General features: G+C 42.5%; 1 protein-coding gene across 2 annotated transcripts in view; it reads left to right on the top strand.

Moving 5' to 3' along the window:
* Positions 1-841: 841 nt before the first annotated feature.
* The window catches only part of TTC17 (tetratricopeptide repeat domain 17), a gene marked incomplete at its 5' end in the record, with an annotated part of 55,302 nt that continues 36,886 nt past the window's right edge, over positions 842-19,257 (top strand). For both annotated transcript variants that reach the window (XR_014616272.1, XM_084208442.1), the window contains 7 exons: positions 842-1,057; positions 13,882-13,971; positions 15,311-15,480; positions 16,480-16,591; positions 17,721-17,852; positions 18,541-18,650; positions 18,945-19,089. Coding sequence is in view for 1 of the 2 variants with exons in the window: in XM_084208442.1 (XP_084064568.1) it covers positions 842-1,057; positions 13,882-13,971; positions 15,311-15,480; positions 16,480-16,591; positions 17,721-17,852; positions 18,541-18,650; positions 18,945-19,089 (975 nt within the window). The remainder of the gene's footprint in view (positions 1,058-13,881; positions 13,972-15,310; positions 15,481-16,479; positions 16,592-17,720; positions 17,853-18,540; positions 18,651-18,944; positions 19,090-19,257) is intronic.

Below are 19,257 nucleotides of genomic sequence, written 5' to 3'. Positions count from 1 at the left end.
GGGTGGTATTTTCTCTAGGCTGATAGAAACCAAATCTGTTGAAGTACTGACACCATTTTATAAACTTGTTCTTGTTTCTACTTAATGAGTTTGAGTTGCGAATGAATGTTGCTGTTAATATGCTAGGAAGTTAGATGTTCCCAAGAAGCTGGACTGCAGAAAGATCGAGCAGAAACAACATTTGAACGTGGCAGCTTTTAGATTTCTCTCGGTACTGAGGAAACAGGCTCCCGCTGCTGGGTTGGTATTTACTGTCAACTAGAACAGGAAAAGAAAAGTTCAGGTTTTGCTGAGTAACTGAAAAGCATTAAAAGGGATGTGGCCTTCAGAGCGCTCTTCACCCAGCTCGTGGGAAGGCTGGCATTAACTGTGTGTGCATGGCTGCAGGTACGGCTTGGTTTGCGCTGGGCACAAAGTCGTTCCTGCGACCCGTCATGGCAAATGTTCAAGTGCCCCGGACAAAAATCACCCCTTTCACATTGAAATTCAGCGTGTCGCTACACGGCGCTTGTTGGCATTTAACGCCGGCCTTGTGCTTGGGACAGCAGCTCGGCCGTTACCGGCGGCTGCCAGGGCTGCGGGAAAGCGCCGTTGGCCGGCCCCGGCTCCCCGCGTGGGGCAGTCGGTGCGCGGTGCTCCAGGAACGGTGCTCCAGGAACGCGCCCCTGCAGCGGGGCCGCCCCTCAGCCCCGGGCTGCTCCAACACTGACAACGCTCCAGCCGGAGGCTCCCGGCGCCGCCTCGGGCACCGACCCTGACCCGGGCCCGCCCCCGCCCCGCCCCGCTCCGCCCCCCGGCGCGGCCACACCGGGCCGAGCGCGCGGCACCGCCCGCGCCCAAAATGGCGGCGGCCGCCGTTCCGCTTCCGGGGGGTGCGAGCAGGCCGGGATTGGGGAAGATGGCGGCTGCTGGAGCGTCCGGGCGGGGCGGGCTGGGACGGGTATGGGTCTTCTCCGGCTGGGCGCTGGGCCTGTGCTCGCTGCTGGCCTCGGGGACGCGGCCCGCCGCTGCCACCACCCACTGGGTGGTCACCGAGGACGGGAAGATCCAGCAGCAGGTGAGGGGCCCGAGGGACGCGGGGCGCTTCCCAGCCGGCTGCGGAGGCGCGGAGAGCCCCTGTCCGCGCCGTCACTCACCCACAGCCCTGGCCTGCCCCGAGCTGTGCGGCGCGGGGCACGGGGCTGCTCGGCCCGGTGCGAAGCCCTGCCTGTTCCCGCAGCCGCTGCAGCAGCCGAGCGCCGGTGCCGGTAGCTCCCGCGGCCCCGGCACAGGGATCTCCCGCAGCGAGCTGGCGTCGCTTGTGAAACGTGGCTTGAATCCGCCGGAGCCCCGGGGCGAGGCAACGGGGAGGGGCGGTCGGTGGGTTGGGGTGAGCCCAGGATGGATTTGGGCTGGAACTCTGGAGCAGCGGCGGTTCTTGCCTAGGGGCCGCTCCCGGGAAGCCTCCTCCGGCACGAGGCCGGGTCCCGCTTTGGTGGCGAAAAGCAGCGGGACCGCGGCCCCGGCTCGCAACCGGGACCCCAGCGAGTTCCTTGCCGGGGGGAGGAGATGTCAGTGAGTTTGCGATTTTTCACATCCAGCCGCACCCGACCCAGCCGCTTTTCCTTCCTGCTGGAAGTAGGAAAGAGAAACGGTGGCGTGTGTGCTCGATGCAGGAGCACACGCACGCCCTGTGGGTTTAGTCAAAATGTCTTATTTTAGTGGGCTGTGCCGCGTGTTCACTAAGCGGCTTGAAAGAGTCGATCTGTATCTCATATTTAGGCTTCTTCTTAGTTGCTCGCCTTCCTCTTTGTTGTTAAGGGAGCAGTACTAGAAATTAACTTTCTGTCAGATCTGTCCGTTTCCCTCTGGAATGGAAGAGTTGATCTCTGTAGCAAGCAATGTGGCCTTCCCCCTGTACAAAAGAGTGGAGACATGAATGTCTATTATCAGCTTCCATTTGTGAGGATTTTTAGTCGGGTTTTCCTGTCAAAATGCAGTGAGGTCCTCAGACAGGTGGAGCCGACTTTTCTCTGCAGGAAACTCCTGCTGTCTTTATGGTTCTCGGGCACTTCGGCTGTTTGGGTGGATCCAGGCACTCTAGCACCCTAATTAATAATAAATTAATTAATGACACCACTTCCAGTGCTATCTCATCTCCTTTCCCCACTTAACATAGGGAGGAAGTGGTGCAAGTATATGATAATGGTCTGGAAGCATCTGTGTGTGTATACTGAGTGTATATTGTGAAATTTGGGCCAAGTGTTGATTTTGATTATTATAAGAAAAGCAGCTGTGACTTGGAAAAAATCCGATTAGATAAAAATCATGAAAATCTTATTAGCTAAATTCATTACTTATTTTAAGGAATGGCATTTCATGATGTCAGCTAACTGATGGTACAGGTAGAAGCTTCCACTATACCATTGCTATGCATTAGTCTTTTCTTTTACAGTTCCAAATGCTTTGTAAGCAGGGGCATTCGCATGTTCCCTCTGTCAAGTTCTCAAAGCCTGTAGGTAAGGTGAGAAAACAGCATCTGTGGAATAACTTCCCTTACTTGCATGGTCAAAATTAATTCACTCATTTCCAGCAAGGAAATTTCAGTTATAAGTATGTTCTTACTTGGACTATGAGAAGCTGGATTCTTCGGTACCTGGAATGTAGTGCCTTGGATTGTCCAGTGAGCTTTTTGTAATTAGATGCATTTTGGCATCTGTTACTGTCATGTCCCTGGCTCTTGTGAAAATTGTATTTAAATTTGTGGTTATTGCTATTGCCAACTCTGCATGGTACCTCTGAATTTGATTTTTTTCACTTACTTGTGTTTTGGGGAATCACTGGACAAGTTTTTTAGTGAACTTCAATGTTGTTTTAAGTGCAGTAGTTAGCAGCAAAAGTTCAGCAACAGGCAGGAATTGTTGTCCCACTCTACATTGCACAGGTGCAGTCACTCCTTGAGTGCTGCATGCAGTTTTGGGTACCTCAGGATAAGGACACACTCTTAGACTGTGTGCCCTCCCAGAGGAGAGCAAGCAGGAGGATGGAAGGTCTCAAGGGTAAGATTTACAAGAAGCAGCTGAGATCACTCAGGTCATTCAGCCTAGTTCTGGGGAGACCTCGTCCAAGCCTACAACTTCCTCAAGCAAGGCAGTGAAGGGGCAGGTGCTGATCTCCTCTCTCTGGTGACTGGTGAGAGGACATGAAGAAATGGAATGAAGCTGTGCCAGGGCAAGTTCAGACTGGACATTAGGAAAAGGTTCTTCACAGACAGGGTGGTCAGTCACTGGAACAGGCTCCCCAGGGAAGTGGTCACAGCCCCAAATGTGTCCAAGATTGAGTACTATCTCAGCAGCACTTGGAGGATTCATAAGGGATTTATCTGTTAATTGGTAGAATCACAACATTCCGAAATATTTAAGCTCTCCTCCTAATACCAACAACTTATTAACAGGATGAAGGCCTGCAACTTCACTACAGAGCATTCCTTTGCTTTAATTTTTCAGAATATTCTTCATTAAGTTGTTATGTATCATGACAACTCTCAGGTCTATTCCAAACTGAGATACTCTGTAATTCATTGGCAGTGGAAACCTCTGCATGTTATATGCTCCAGGGCCCTCACCACCTCAAATGGGCTTTGCTGGCCCTCAAAGTGAGGACAGAGAGCTGAAGCAGGCACCTTCATGTGGGTGCCTGGTGGAGGGGCACGATCAAGTCCCTTACCCAGTGGGCTCCAGCCTTGCTGCTGCAGCCCAGGGTGCAGTTGGCTGCCTCAGCTGCGAGGGCTCGCAGCTGCCTCACCACCAGCTCTCTCCCCACCAGAGCTCAAATGCCATTTCTGGAAAGTTGTTTTTCTTTCAGCCCCAGCCTTTCCTGCTGCATGGGGCTATTTCATCCCATGGGCTTGTGGCCGCTGTTGATGACTTCATGAGACAGGTCCCTGTCAGCCCATTCTCCACCACCTTGTTTTGCTGCAGCCCTGCAATGGCCATGCTTCCCCACATCTGCAGAGGACACCAAGCTTGTGCTTCTTTTTTATTGCTGTCAGTAGTAAAGAGTTGTGTTAGTAACGATTGGTATTGATCCCTGAGGGATGTTGCTGGTGGTCAGCCGTTGTTGGACCTTGGACTGCTCATTGCAGTGCTTCCAGCGCAGCAGTCTCTGACTGGAAGTGGCTGCTGGTGGCAAAGAGTGGTGATACTAATCAGCATTCTTATGATTTAATTTTGGAAATACTAGCATTCTTAAGGTCCAAAATACCTCTTCAAAGATTACCAGCTTTTTAGAGAGGCACAGGCTTGATCTTCGCTTGGACTACTTCAGTTTATCTGAATGAAGCCTATATAATTAAGAGGTAGGCAAAACTTAATTGATAGTAGGACCAGACATTCCCACTGCTAAATGAGCCACTATCAGTGGAAGTGCAGATGAGCACCAGTGACAAGTGACTTCCTTGTAGCTTTGAGTTTGCTGCTGTGAGCTTTGTTTTCCTTGTTACCAAAGTGTGGAACCTGTGGATGAGGAGCAGACAGCAGGAGTCATGGTTCCTGACCTAAATACAAAATACAGTTGCTGGAATGTGTTTGAGGGAAGAAAGGTGAGATTATTATATATTATTGACCTAAAATCTCTCTTAGCTGTTTCTCCTTACAGTGCAGCAAGGGTGCAAGCATTTAATATGAGACTATATTCAAGCATTCAAGTGAGGTTGACTTCTCTGTGACGCAAGACCACAGGAATACCTTGGCTTAGCCTTGATTTCTTAGTGGTGAAAAAACCTGGCAGCAGTGTCAAAATTAACACTTTCCCATGTATCATCAGGATCTCATCTAGTAAACAGGAGTACTTGCTAAGTAGGCACTGTTCAGGTTTCTAGTGAGCATTTCTAAATGATAAAACAAATTGCTAGCAGTTCATACAATATTTCAGAGTCTCAGCCATCAAGAAAAAAGCCATCAAGCTGTATCTGTTGCTATAGTAGCTGGTTTTCAGATCAAAGACATCATTCTCTGGATCAGTTCATGTTCTTCTTTTAGTCTGAGTCTACCTTCAAATGTGTTCTCTTGCAAAGCCAGAGACTGACTAATCGTCTCTCTTTAATGAGATTATATCTGCTCAGTGCACATGCTTATAAGCCATTTCACAACTCACAGTATAAAGTTCAGGCTAATATATAACTGATTTTTGACAGTGCTTGTCTGCCAGTAGGGAAGCTAGTCACTCTACAGAAATACTAGTGTGCTTCCAGAGAAGAGAGAAACTCGGTGTAAAGAGAGGACAGACAGTTGTCAGATGAAATGCAATGCAGAGTACAGTCATTCATGGCTTTAATGGTGGGGACCAGCTGCTACCGTGGCTCAGAGACCTGACGTACGAGAGCAGAGGTGGGCTCTTTGTAGAGAGATGCTTTGATGGAGGTGATTAAAACTGAGCAAGCTAGTAGGGACTCAAAGGGCTGCCTTTTTGTGGACTGCTGTAAACTCTGAAGAAGTTAGGTCAGAATAATTAAGCAAAGCACAGAAACTTTCCAGGCAGATGATCCAAAGCAGGATTGGGAAAGGAGCAAAGAGCCCCTGGCAAGAAATCTGAGTTGGCAAAAAGTTGTTTTAGTTTTAATGTGTTGTCATGTGTTTTGAAGTTCATGAGAGATGATGTGGAGAGGAGAGTCAAAGAGCAGTGCTGGCTAACTTATTTGGAACTAAGAACCAGCTGCTCAGTGAATGTGACATCTGAATTTCCTGCAGTGCTATAGTGTGCTTCACTGTGGCTTAGTCCAGTAGAGAGAAGAGACAGTACCTACCAGTTGTTCATTTGGTTGCAGATTTGAGTGCAAGTGTACCTCAAGCAGCAACAAGGCAAGTTGATTCATGGATGGCTTTAGAGTTAGTTAATGCATTACTCTGTCTGGTGTCTGAGTGCACATGTGTGCTGACAGGTTGAGATGAGTGCAGTGGTCCATGTGCTCTAGAATACAGGAAAAGCAGCCATCCAGACCCAAGGAAAGCTGAGATTCTAGTGCAGCCAAATAAAAAGCTATTTGCTGGTTACAAAAGCATTTTCTGTGATACGTTAAGTAGTCGCTCAGTCCTATCTTGAAAATGACAGGTGAATGTTTGCTTTGCTCTTACTCTAGTTTGCTTGGTTGTATGAAATCCTAGTTGACTGAATTTCTTATCCTTCCAAGTCTGTTGTGTGCTAAACAACAAAAACAACAACAACAAAACAAAAAAAAAAAAAAAAAAAAAAAAAGGAAACAGAACTCCCCACATACACAAAAAAAATTGTTCATTTTTACTGAGGTGCATAAGGTGGAGCTATGCCTTCCTCAAAACTGTTGTCAGTCCCTCCTTATGAGGGTGTGCAAAGACACCTGGGCTAGTTGGTTTGAATGTTCTGTAGTTTATTAGATGTTGTCCTATCTCTAGGATGAGCTGAAGCAGAATGGTTCTGAGGTAAGGTTTTCTTTAAGAAAAGGGAAACTCGTTCTGGTTTAGAACTTCTCTCTTAATCACCAGGGGACCATAGGCCTTCATGTGCTATGAAAAATAGTAGTTTAAAAAATATATATCTTTAAATTTTCTGCCTTTACATAAGTGTATAAAAAGTTTTTTAACCTGAATGTTTTGTGAATGGCTGAGTTGCTTAATGTCCTTGTCCTGGGTAGGCATTTAGAAACTGCACTTCACCAGCACTGCCTGCTCCCAGGAGAGCACAGCCTGTGTATGTCTGTGTCACTGTGAACATCACGACTAGACCCAAATTTATAAAAACGGGCCTTGTGGTAGCCTGTATGTGGCATCAGAAATGCAAATGTTTCATTCAGTGGAGCCATAGTAGACAAGTAGCTTCCACTGCTCTCAACGCAGCAGTCAGAGATTTGCATCTGAGGTGGATGAGCTAAGAGGCAGATCCCAAGGGCTGCTGAGCTGCTGTGCCCCTCACAGCTGCCACAGTCCAGCAGGTAATCTTATGCCAGGTTTTGACTGCTGACAGAAAAGCTTTAGTGCAGAGATATCTGGATTTAGCTGAGCATGGTAATACACACTGAGGCAGTTCATGCTGTAAGTCCAGAACGCTGTAGCAGTGACTCTGACCGTGTGTAGCCGTGTCCTGCTCATTCCTGGTTTTCACACAGCCTTTGTCCTCTGGGCACTCTGTGTTCCCAGGTCTCATTTCTCTGAGGATCCTCACACTTTGATTTCCTGTTTTCTGTCACCTTTGAAATCAGGGTTGGACAATCTGAAAAGATGATACAAATCAACTGTTTCAAACTGGCTGTTCTGTGGTGAGAGTTACGTTTGGTGCCTGGAATGCCTTCGCTGTATTGTGAGCTTCACAGCTGAAGGGTAGCCTTGGAATTGGCCCAGGCATATGTTTGCATGAAGATCCCACCAAAGCCCAAAAGAGCAAAGTCAGCAAGACTCTGAAATCCACTGTTATTACATGTACCTGCCTGCTTTAAAAATACATTGCTGGATAAAGTAATTTCCCTCAAAATTTAACAGAAAAAAAAATGAGTTTTCTGTTGTTCATTTGCTGAAGAAGTTACTACTCAGGGTTATTCTTTTTTAGATATCTTGTAAGTCTAATAATTAGTCTTCCTGTCTGTATTTTCAGTATTAGAACACTTGAAATTTTTAGGATTTGGCAGTGAGCAGACATCAAGAACCAGTCTGCTTTTATGAAAAAAACGTACTTGCTCATTACAGGTGTGATCTGAATGATCTCTCCATCTCTTGTTTTGATTCAGCTGAACATATGGCTACTGAAGACTATAAGCCTTACCTAGAATATACAGGTTGGAAATTTGTACCCTTAAATATGACTAGCAACACATTGGACACATGGTGTTCCAAGTAAAGTCTTGTTTCCCTTAGATGTATTTAGATCTGTTACCTAGGATATTCATAGCTTATGTGATCTCAGTTTAGCTGAGCTATTCAGTAATATTGCAGCTTTGTTAGGTTTTATTTCTGAAGTGCTACAAGTGTTTAAAATTTGTGTTTTCCCTGTAGCACAGCTAGTATTAATAATATCAAAATATAATAATATATTAGTGCTGTTTGCTTACAGGTTCTGCAGCAGTAAACTTTTAAATGGCTCAATACTTACAAAAACTCATTTCAACATCATTTTTCTGTGTTAATTTCTCAGTGACAGTCTTGGAACAAGTATCTTCTGACACTGCCTAGTCATCATTTGGACAAGTCAAAGAATGCATTTTCAAATTTTGTAGTTTGTCTTGCACTGAGACGTGTACAGATTTTTTTGTGGCTTACTCAGAAATGCCATGTAGCATCATATTGGAGTGTAAAGTATCTCAAGACAGCAAGAATATACCAAAAGACAAGCACCAGTTTTCAGATCCTTGGCTCCCCCTCAAGACTGCAAGAAGTTCCAGCCTGTTGGAGGGGGAGTTGCCTTTATTTTGTACAGACAAGACATCCTCTGCCTATAAAACAAATATGGGGAGCTCATTTTTGTGTATCTGTCATTTGATACAGTGTATTTTCAGTTTCTTTCTCCAATAATCTGCCTTCTGCATGTAGTATAATGCTTTTAGGATGTGCAGAGGCACTAACAGCACTTCTGATGTGCCTGTGCCTCAGTTAACAGTGGGGTTTCCACAGTACTTCAAAAAAAAAGCCTTACTTTAAAATAGATGACTGAAGCATTCATCAACCCTCATTTTAAAAAAATTTAAAATCTTCCTGTGCAATGTAACTGGTTTGTTGGGAAAAATATACTGGAAGGTTTGGCAAAACTTGCAAGTCTAATTGCTGAGGGACTTTGATATATGGAGGTAACATAGGAGACTCTAAAACTTCAGGGTTTGATTCAACTTGGTGCCTTTTTTCATTACACAAATTCTGTGTGTTTCTTGCTGAATCAGGTTCTTGGTGTACTTTGTGACAGTGAATAAATTTGAACTGTGCTTTATAAAGAAACTTTCACCTTTGGGCAAAGTTGAACAGAGAACACTTATTCTAAAAGTGTTTTACTGGCAGGCTTTCTGCAGTGTAACTACAGTAGCCGTCAAAGGTTCAAAGAAAGCTTTTCAGCACAACTTTTTTTCCCTGTTTACTGTGTTGGAATTGAAGTCAAATTCTTGCATTTCAAGCACTTCATCTTGCATGTCACAGTTTCAGCACTTTGGAGGAAGAGTAAATGAATGTGGTGTTTTGCTGTCAGCCAAACACTTAGAGTTAAAAATGAGTAAGTTGGACAAAGCATCTGTTCTGGTGCAGGAGTCTCCACTCTCCACACCATGAGGCTGTGTTTGCTGTGTAGGCTGACGTCTGTTCTGTTTCATCCCAGAGGAGCCTTATGGAGAGTTGCTTACATTTTGAAAAACATGATCCAAGTCACAATATCTGAGTATTTTTCACTCGTCTGGCTCCCAAATCAGGTGACAAGGCGCAACAGCTTTTGTATGAAGGGGTGAAGGTGGCAAGTGTTTGTAAAAGCACAAGCATGACATGAGTCTGAGTGAAACCAGTATCCTCTGAAATCTACCTAGAGTCTTGCTGTGGGAAGGAAGGGGCATAATCCAGAACATTCTCTAGGTATCCATCAAATATCTTATTTGGACTATTGTATTTCTGACTAAAGAATTGTCTGACAGGTGAGTGAAGCTCTGAGGGCTTTTCCAAATCTTTGGGGTATGTTGCCTTCTCTTTGAATTTTAATAAGCAGCAGCTCACAAGAAAGTTCTGATTATTTTGTGGTTTTGTTCAGGGTATAATTTTCCTGGTTTGGGGATGTGGCTGCACAGAAAAGCAGGAGGATGCCAGGTGGAACTTGAGCACAAGCAGCATGAAGGAAGTGTGAGCATCCATGTAACAAGCCCTGCAGGGCTTCAAGTGTGCCTTCCTGATTTCAGCACATCCTGCTTCCCACTTATCTTTATCACTGCTGCTGCTCATATCTGTGCGGTGCAAGTTATGCAGATGCAAACCTTAGTTTACAACTTACTCACTGTATTCTTCATGAGGTGTCGCTCCTGCCCTCAGTGGCAAACACTGTATTGGTGCTCTTCACAGCTCAGTATGTCAGCTTTGTCTTTTTCCTACTGTAGAAATGGCTGGCACTGTGAAGAAAATGTGTTTGATGTAGGGATGGGTGTTGTAAAAAGCTGGATAATGAACTGTAAGTCTTCACAGTGTTGCTGACTTGATCTGAGATTAATAAGTTTCAGTTCAAAAGCCCTCTGTCTATCACTACAGAGAAAGGGGTAATGAAGAGCTTATGAGGTGTCCTCCAAAGCTGTTTTATCACTCCTCTCCTCAGCTGCACAGGGGAGAGAAAATACAAGAGAAAGCTCAAAAGTTTGGGTAAGGACAGGGAGAGATCACTCACCAGTTACCACCACAGGCAGAATAGACTCAGCTGAATTTATTACAAATCAGACCAGAGTAGGGTAATGAGAAATACAAGCAAATCTTAAAAGTACCTTCCCCCAACCCATATTTTTCTTTTTGAACTTAATTTCTGATTCCTACCTCCTCCCCGCTAGGAGGATGAAGAATGGGCATTGTGGTCAGTTCATCACAGAGAGGTTTTACCACAACTTCCTCCAAGTAGAACTCCTTCTCTTCCAAGAAAGAACTCTTTCCTGTGCTCCAATGTCATGTCCCTTCCACAGGAGAAAGTCCTGCATGAACACCTCCAGTGTGGTTCCCTCTCATGGGCTGTCACAAACTGTTCCAGCTCAGGGTCCCTCCCACAGATGCCTTCTTTCAGGAAGAGGCTGCTCCAGTGTGGGCTTCCCACAGGTTCACAACCTCCTTTGGGTATCCACCTGCTGTGGTGTGAGGTCCCCCCTAGGCTGCACTTGTGTCTCTGCTCCCTGATGGGCTGCAGGGGACAGCCTGACTCATCGTGCTCTTCACAACAGGCTGCTGGGAATCTCTGCTCTGACACCTGGAGCACCTTCTCCACTCCTTCTCCACTGACCTTGGTATCTACAGAACTGTTTCTCTTGCATATTCTTATTTTTTTCTGGCCACAGTAACTTCTTTTTCTCTTCTTAAATCTGTTATCACAGCAGTGCTGCCACAGTCACTGATGGGCTTGGCCGTGGCCAGCAGTGAATCTATCTCGGAGCCAGCTGAAGTCTTCTCTGTCAGACTTAGGGGAAGCTTCTGGCAGCTTCTCCCAGAAGGCACCCCTTGCCATGCAGTTTCAATGCAACTACTAAAATTCTGTGTTAGGAGCTTTGTGTTTACACACTGGTAAGGTTAACTTTCTACTAGGCTGAAGGATTCTGCTGTTATTAAAAAGTACTTATTTGCTGGTGACCAACTGAGTCGGATGTTCTGAAAGGGAAAATCTCAACACTAAAGAAAAATATCCTTAACTGGGATAATTTCCGGGTGGATCACCATAATTTGCTGTTTGGTTGTTGAAACTTTGGTTTCTGCTGCCAGATAGTAGTTTGTGGGAGTGTAGTACTTATTGCATTGCTTTCCTGTCAACCCACGCACACTGGGTTGGTAATGTACTGCTCCAAATTCTCCAATACTAAATTCAGACTTCTCGTGAGACTGTCTTATCAAAAGTTAAAAACAGAAGGCGACCCTGAATATCATTCGGTTTCTGAATGAATGATAAGCCAAGATCCTTCCTCTTTCAGAATAAGGTTTTCTAATTGGTGATGTCTGCATAACTTTCTCCAAAAATACCCAGATGCTGTTTGTCACTGAAAGTAGAGCTGATAGTTGACTTTTCCCTCAGTGACTGTGTGGAATCATGCAAGCAGCCTTTAGATGTCAGATGAACAGTGCTATTTTGGAATGGGTAATGAAGTGCTTTAAACACAGTGAAACTTATTTTCTTTGCAAATTAATCTCTCATTCATTTGCACATACTGTGGTAGTTTCTTTAGCAAGTGAGGCATAAACCAGTGCTACATTCAGTGCATAACTCGTCTTTGTGTGCAACCAGTTTAGAGTGAGGTGGGGCTCACAGGAGGAAATATGACCATGAATAAAATGCTGTAGGCTTTAATACTTCAACTTTTGAGATTTTTTTGAAATGGTATTTTCTGTGCTTCTCTGCATCATGGTAAATACTTGGTCATCCTTTATTTGCAACAGCTAAATCCAGAATCTCCAAATTCACAGTGTAAAAATGGATTAGTGTCAGTAGCACCCATTATTTTCTATTTGTCTGGTGATAGAAGAGCATTAATTTGCTAAGGAAGAAACTGAGTTTTTTATATAACTGTTTGGACTGTATAGGTAGCCACCCATCACAATGGCTCCATACTAAAAGAAGCTTTTGCTTTGTAAAGGAATACTTAGCCAAATTTAGCCAAAACCACACTTAGGGTTTAGTAAAAGGAACAGGTGTTTATATCTGAGAGGACAAGGTCCTTACTCAGTCAAGAATCTTGCAACAAATGTAGACTTCACAGTCAGTAGTCCAGAGAAAGTAGATTTGAGCTTCTTATCTGGCACACAACCAAAGGAGTACAGCCTAAGGTTTAAGCTGTTGACAGGACACGTTAGGATGACCAGAAAATATGCTGGAGATGCAGTTCTCTGCAGTAAGAGAGTGTAACAGAAATTTGTCCAAGCTATTTGTAAAGGTGACAAAAAGGAAGAACTATAGCTCAGGATGTTCTCCTGCACCTGTATATATGGCAGACTTTCCCATTAAATGGTATTGTCATCAAGTTGGCACAGATGTCATGGGGGTGGACAGCCCATTTAGAGGTATCCGTGCTAACAGGTAAGCACTCGCATCTTCATGCAGCAGCTGGTTCTCTATCCTGAAAGCTTGAACAGAAACTGACCAGATCCAGGAAAAACATCTTGATGTAGACCATCTAACAGTCATGTTAAAAGAGGGAGATGTTGCTGTCCTTGTCACCTTGTCTTTTCATCCTGTCATCACATTTCCTATTTCCTTGTTTCTGTTCTCATGCTCATTGGATCCTTCATGAACTAATTTAGTTTACTAGTTCAGACAAAACAACCAGGAGGGAGTTGTGTTCAACTCAAGTTTGGGTTGGCTTCCAAGAGATCCTGGTGGTTACCACAGCTGGTGTGCAGCCAAGTGTACTGCTCTCACACCAACACATGAGAGGAAACAGGGCTGCAAGCCTGGAAGTGAGCCTTTGCATCAGCTCAGCGGCTGCTACACCACCTTCTCCACTGTAGGGACCTCCCCCCCTCTCCCACCAGTGACACAGCAGAGTTTGGCATGAGGACAAGGCTGGGTTGTTTCAGCTCTGGGGGAAAGTGCTGCAGTTAACTGAGCCCAGCTAGGGGCTGATGTGTAACTGCTTTATCTGTGACTTGCCTCTAATGTCCCTCTTCATGGAGCTGTGAACTCCTGTGCATAGCTATGGAAGTTGTAGCATGGTCTACATGAAAACAGAGTTTTCAGTGTTCCCCTGCTTCCCTCTTGATTTTGTTCCTTTACTTATTAGTCTTGAAGGCAGTAGATCCTAATGGTAGGTCAGTGTGTTAAATTAGTTGCAGAGAGGAGTTGAAGTTGAACTCCTTCATGCCTTTTGAGGGATGTGGTGGAGGAATTTTAAAGTTACAAAACAAAATAAGTTTCTGTGATTGCAGTTTAAGATATCGGGTATTTCAGCAGTAAGTACTCTTAGTTATGTTTGTTGTGGGAATTTATTTGCTGCTTACACTTAGGACTTGTGTGCCTGATTTAATTAAAATAGGTTTAAAGTTAAAGCATGGGTTGAATTGGATTCTCAAATGACAATGTTGTTTGAAGTATGGATTTTCATAGTGGACATATTATGAATGTTGACTGGACAGAAAACCTCTGAACAGACAATCTGTGATTGAATGAACAAAACTGCCTTCTTTTAAAATCACTGTAATTAGGTGAATGTCTTACATGATGGACTGTTAAAATGTCTTGCAGGTGGATTCACCAATGAACTTGAGAAACCCACATGATTTGGTAATACTAATGAGACAAGAAACAACAGTTAACTACCTCAAAGAACTGGAGGTAAAGCATAACATTTAAGTACTAACTAATTCTGAAAATAAAGATTTTTTTTCCATAGACTTTATGGTGATAGTTTTAGATTACGGAAATAATTTATTATTGGCAAAGTTCTCCTTCAATGAAAGGATGAAAAATTTTTCAGATCTCAAGAATTTTTTGCCTCAAGTTTGTCTAACTGGTCGGTCTCCAGTTGTATCATTCCTTGTTGTTAGCCGTAAATCTTAACATTTTTAGATAAAGTCACTAGATTTTGATGTATTGTATTTTGGAAGATCAAATCATCTCTGTTTTTCTTCAAGCTCGTTTATTATTGAAAAGGGGTCTGAGACCACCCTTTTGGAAAGGGCTTCAATGAACTTTGAACTGATAAACTGGAGTTTAAATATAATAGGGGTTAGGTAAGCAAACAGCTCAAAGCCCTTCTGGCCATGCACTCCTTTCTTGTGCCAGCTTTGGTTTTATCAGATTGGGATAACTAAGTGGAGAGCTAGACGAACACCGGAGGTAGCTTTAGGTGAATGGGCAAAGTAGGAGAAAGGAAAATAAGCAGGACTGCCCCGGTGTGACTGTGTTCAGCCAGACTTTCTCATCACAGTACAATCTTTTTTGTGGTGATGGTCATTTTAGCTGTGGATAGATTAATACTTGCAAGCTTTTTGGGGCATAGGTTTTGGGTGTGGAAATCACTGATGTCCAACTTCTGGTACACAAATGACTTTCAGCAGCAGTTACGTATTGTAACTTGTAAAATTCTTGTACAAATTGCTACTAGTATATGTATCTATTGTTTCACAGTAGCATGTAATCAAATGTGTATGACTTTAATTAAAAATGCAGGTTTTCTCATTTCACAGGTATTCATGTACAGTACTATTCACATGTACTCATGTTCAGTTGTACTTAGCACTCTGACTGGTTAATATATTGATGATGATTTTTTGCAATGCCTCGTATTATTTTCACAAGGTCTTACAGTGGAAAAAAGGGGTCAAATGTGAAAAAATTTGATGTACTTGTAGCGACCATTTCTTCTTTTCCTAAATGGCCTACCATGTATTTGGAACACTACTAGCCCACTTTTTAGGCAAACAAGAGAAATAAGGGCTCATTCCAGTTGTATTATCTCTAAAGAAAGCATTTATGTGCTATCCAAATCCAAAAAAGTACTGCAGATCTTATAAAAGATAAGGAAGTATTCCCAAAATTTAATGAGAATGTTTTAGATTTTTTTCAGATGAACTTTATTTTAAGGGAAAAGTTGGACTGTTGAATTGTAACAACTATAGTGTTTGCTTTCATCGGTGTTATATGCTTTCTGTTTCCTTTTTTTTTCCTACAGAAACAGTTAGTTGCTCAAAAGATTCATATAGAGGAAAATGAGGACAGAGACACAGGGCTGGAACAAAGGCATAATAAAGAAGATCCAGACTGCATTAAAGCAAAGGTGCCCCTGGGAGACCTAGATCTGTATGATGGCACATACATCACCTTAGAGAGCAAAGATATCCGGTAATAAGATACTTTAATAAAGTACTTTATATTCTGAGATTTTTACTGAATTAAAAAAAAAATCAACATTGCCTCTAAACACAAGTGAAAAATGACCAGCACTGACTTTGTTTAGATGGCAGTTTTTGTTTTGTGCTACTGTGGAATAAAATTGAAACAACATCTGCCACTAGTTGCTAGCAGGTACAATGTTCAAAAGCTGTTTCCCCCAAACTATCTATGCTAGCCCTGCCCTGAAACTTTTCCTTTCTTCCCGGTTCTACCACTGTTACTCTGTACTGATACGACCAGACATGTGAATTAAAGTGAAATTTGTCATGTAGAAGGGGGTTGAATTTGCTTGAGTGTGCTTTCAGTGTTTTGAGCTAGATATTTATTTTAGTGGAAACTGTCTTGACTCAAATTTGAATGCAATTCCGTTGATTACCAAGCTGTTGAATTTTCTGGTCATATTTCATCCCATGTTTACAAAGTGAAGGATGAGCAACCAGTGTACTTGACATTCAGCTTCCTTGATAATTCATCTTCAGGAATGACTGTTTCGTTTTAGTTGGTTTTTTGATCATAAGCACATGAGTACTTGAAATGGGAAAAGATCAATTTTATCATCATACACCTTTATTTGGACTTCTCATTGCCTGTATTTGGGATTGGTTTGTTTGTTTCAGTTGAAGAGCCTGCATGCCTTGCCATTTGCCTGGCAGACACATCATTAATCATAGCAGTGATACACTATGTTGACCCTGATACATTTTGGAGGCTATCCAAATGTTGAGATTTTCTGTAAAGCAGACAAATTTATTAACTTTATCCTATAGTCATGACATCCCAATACAACTGAAATAAACAGAATACAACAGGAATGGGCTAATGAGCCCAAACAGGGGATTTCTGTAATGATTAAATGAGAGCACTCTGTATCAGCTATCATACTGTCTCTTAGGAGCTTCAGCAGTATTTTAATCTGCAGTCTGCTGTGTTATGTTATTATGTCCTCAGCCCTGAAGACTATATAGACACAAAGTCCCCAGTGCCTCCAGACCTGCAGCAGCCAGACTGTACAAAAGTTCTAGATCTTCCATACAGTATTCATGCTTTTCAGCACTTACGGGTGAGTGAGCAAATGCAGTAAGTATTTTTCCCCATTAGAAAGAGGAGTAGAAAACTGCTACTGGCAGTTTCACTCAAGGTTGTAATCTTCCAAGACTGCTTCACACTTTTTTAAAACTATAGATGGGCCCTGATTAAACTTTTTTAAAACTATAGATGGGCCCTGATTAAAGTACCTGTGTATCAGAGGTTATACTTGTTCCATCAGGTATGCAGTTTCTCTTTTGTTATTTTTTGCTTTATTTTAGAGGACACTTTTAGGAAAATGGAGTCTTTTGTTTTCATAACACATTTCATTAGCAAATTGGTAGCTTTCAGTGGGACTACTACTAGTTTGTGAATTGTCTCAGTTGAAATTTGGAGAGTGCTAAACAGGGTCATTAAAATGTATGAAGATTCAGAATAAAAAATTGTTTGCAGTTTTGTTGGTAGCTCCCAACAAACCTGAATGTCTGTTTGGTATCTGAATCCCAAGGCCTAACCCAGAAGAGATAATTGTTCCCTACTAGTAAAAAGTTCAGCTGCTTTAGAAAAGTTACGGTGGAAGAGTGGTAGGAAAACTGGTTTTGTCAACAGCATTATATGAGCAGATTTTCTAATGCAGATACAGCTTTAGTGCTTTTATATTGATTTTTGTTTTATTGCAAGTCTTTTCATCAACAAATAAGGATTTTCTTACCGCTAAATACTAAGTGGAGTTTTTTTAGCTCTGTTCCTGGGTCTGGATGTATTTTTGAAAGAAGTATGTTTGTGCTTGGGAAGGAAGAAAGAGAAGAGGTGTAGGGATACTTCTACTGTGTGAATGTAACCTTACAACCCTGACTTTAGTGCTTCAGTGGTCATTAGTGAAATCAGTAGCTGTCAGATACACAGTGCTACCAGAACTGAATATTTCCCCTGTAGAACTCGCAAGCAGAGGCTGCTTTTGGCTGCTTCTACTGTTTTCCCATCTGCAATAACAGATATTACTATCTGTCAGAGATGAAATTGTTCTGTCAATTCCCAGAGATGTTGAAAGGAAGATAAGATTGTAAATTAACCAAGCCACGTGTTTTCCTGGAGTCATGCTTTTGTGTGTATTTCTCTACCCTTAAATGTCAGCAAATACCTGTATTCAATTTTTATTTCAGGGTGTCCAAGAAAGGGTTAATCTTTCTGCACCCCTGTTACCTAAAGAAGATCCAATCTTCACATACTTATCACGGAGACTGGGAAGAAGTATAGAGGAAATAGGTCACCGTATTTATGATGGGCTTATGAAGGTATGAAACTATAATTCTGCTGGGTGCACAAAAAAGAGTGCTGGAAATCCCTCAAATGTTTAGATACATCTCGTACAAGCAGTCAGATCCACTTTTGCACATGTATTTTTGGTTTGTAGTTCAGTTTCAAAAGGCAAACTGAGACCATTTTCTGATAGGCATGTAGAATCAGGAGAAGGCATCAGCAAAGCCAGTAAATAGATAGTTCCTGTCATCTTCAAGGATTTATGTAGGTTTGTTGTCTAGCAAGCCACATTCATTGCTTTGTCAAGGTAATTAAAGTTTTAAAACAAAAAATACAGGTACTTGAAGAGAAAAGAACAGCAGTACTGAAGTGTGTATGTTTTTGTTAAATGTCTTCTTGCAAAATCTAGGAGTCCTCATTGAACTCCAGCTAAGATGCCAATGCTTAAACTATTGTCACCTCTCATTTCACCACATTTTGTATTTTTACCTGCCTGAAATGCAGAAATTCTGTTTCTTTAATACATCAGTATGCTAGTTCTGTGTTCCTAAACATTGACAACTGTTGCCAAATGGCAGCTTTCCAGTGGAGGATGGTAGCTTAGAGCAGCTGAGCACCAACTTTGTTGCTCACCTTTTCATCCTGTAGTAATTAAAAGCCTGATTAACCTTTTCGTTCACGTGTTAGTAGTTAGTACAGGTTGTGTGTTTCTCTTTACTGCAGAACTCTTCTTCCTGGGTACTCTATAACATGGCTTCTTTTTATTGGCGAATAAAGAATGAGCCATACCAAGTAGTAGAATGTGCCATGCGTGCTCTTCATTTTTCTTCAAGGTAAGAATTGCTAATAAGGATTTCTTCTCAGATTGCTTTTTTAGTTATCCTGGTTAGTAAAAAGGTTTTAGTTTCTAAGACAGTATACTAAGGAATAATCTGTGTTACTTTTTCTTGGTCTCTATGTGCTATACTAGACATAGAAGTAGTTGGGACATTTTTCTAGCAAGTGATAGGTATTTAATGTGTGACTGGCAAATTAATGTATCCTTGTGCATGATTCTTACACAGTCTTACCTTCCTTTAATGTTAGTTTTTAATTTTTTTCCTATTTATTTTCTTTTATTCTTTTAGGCAAAATAAAGACATTGCACTAGTAAATTTGGCAAATATTTTGCACCGGGCTCACTTCTCTGCAGATGCAGCTATTGTGGTTCATGCAGCTCTGGATTACAGTGACTTCTTTACCAGCTATTACACTTTAGGAAATATATACGCAGTAAATACAATCTTTATTTTCCAAGACTTGAAGAAAATGAAATATTACTTAATCTTTTGGGGTTGACTTGTAATGGTTTACTCCTTTACAGTGTTTCTTTTGCTCCATGTGCATCTCATGCATAATGCTTAAGAATCTGTCAAGATACTTTTATTCAAAAGTCTGTCT

Source organism: Fringilla coelebs (assembly GCF_963513975.1).
Source record: "Fringilla coelebs genome assembly, chromosome: 6".
Classification (NCBI taxonomy): Eukaryota; Metazoa; Chordata; class Aves; order Passeriformes; family Fringillidae; genus Fringilla; species Fringilla coelebs.
This window is presented reverse-complemented; position numbering and strand designations above follow the sequence as displayed.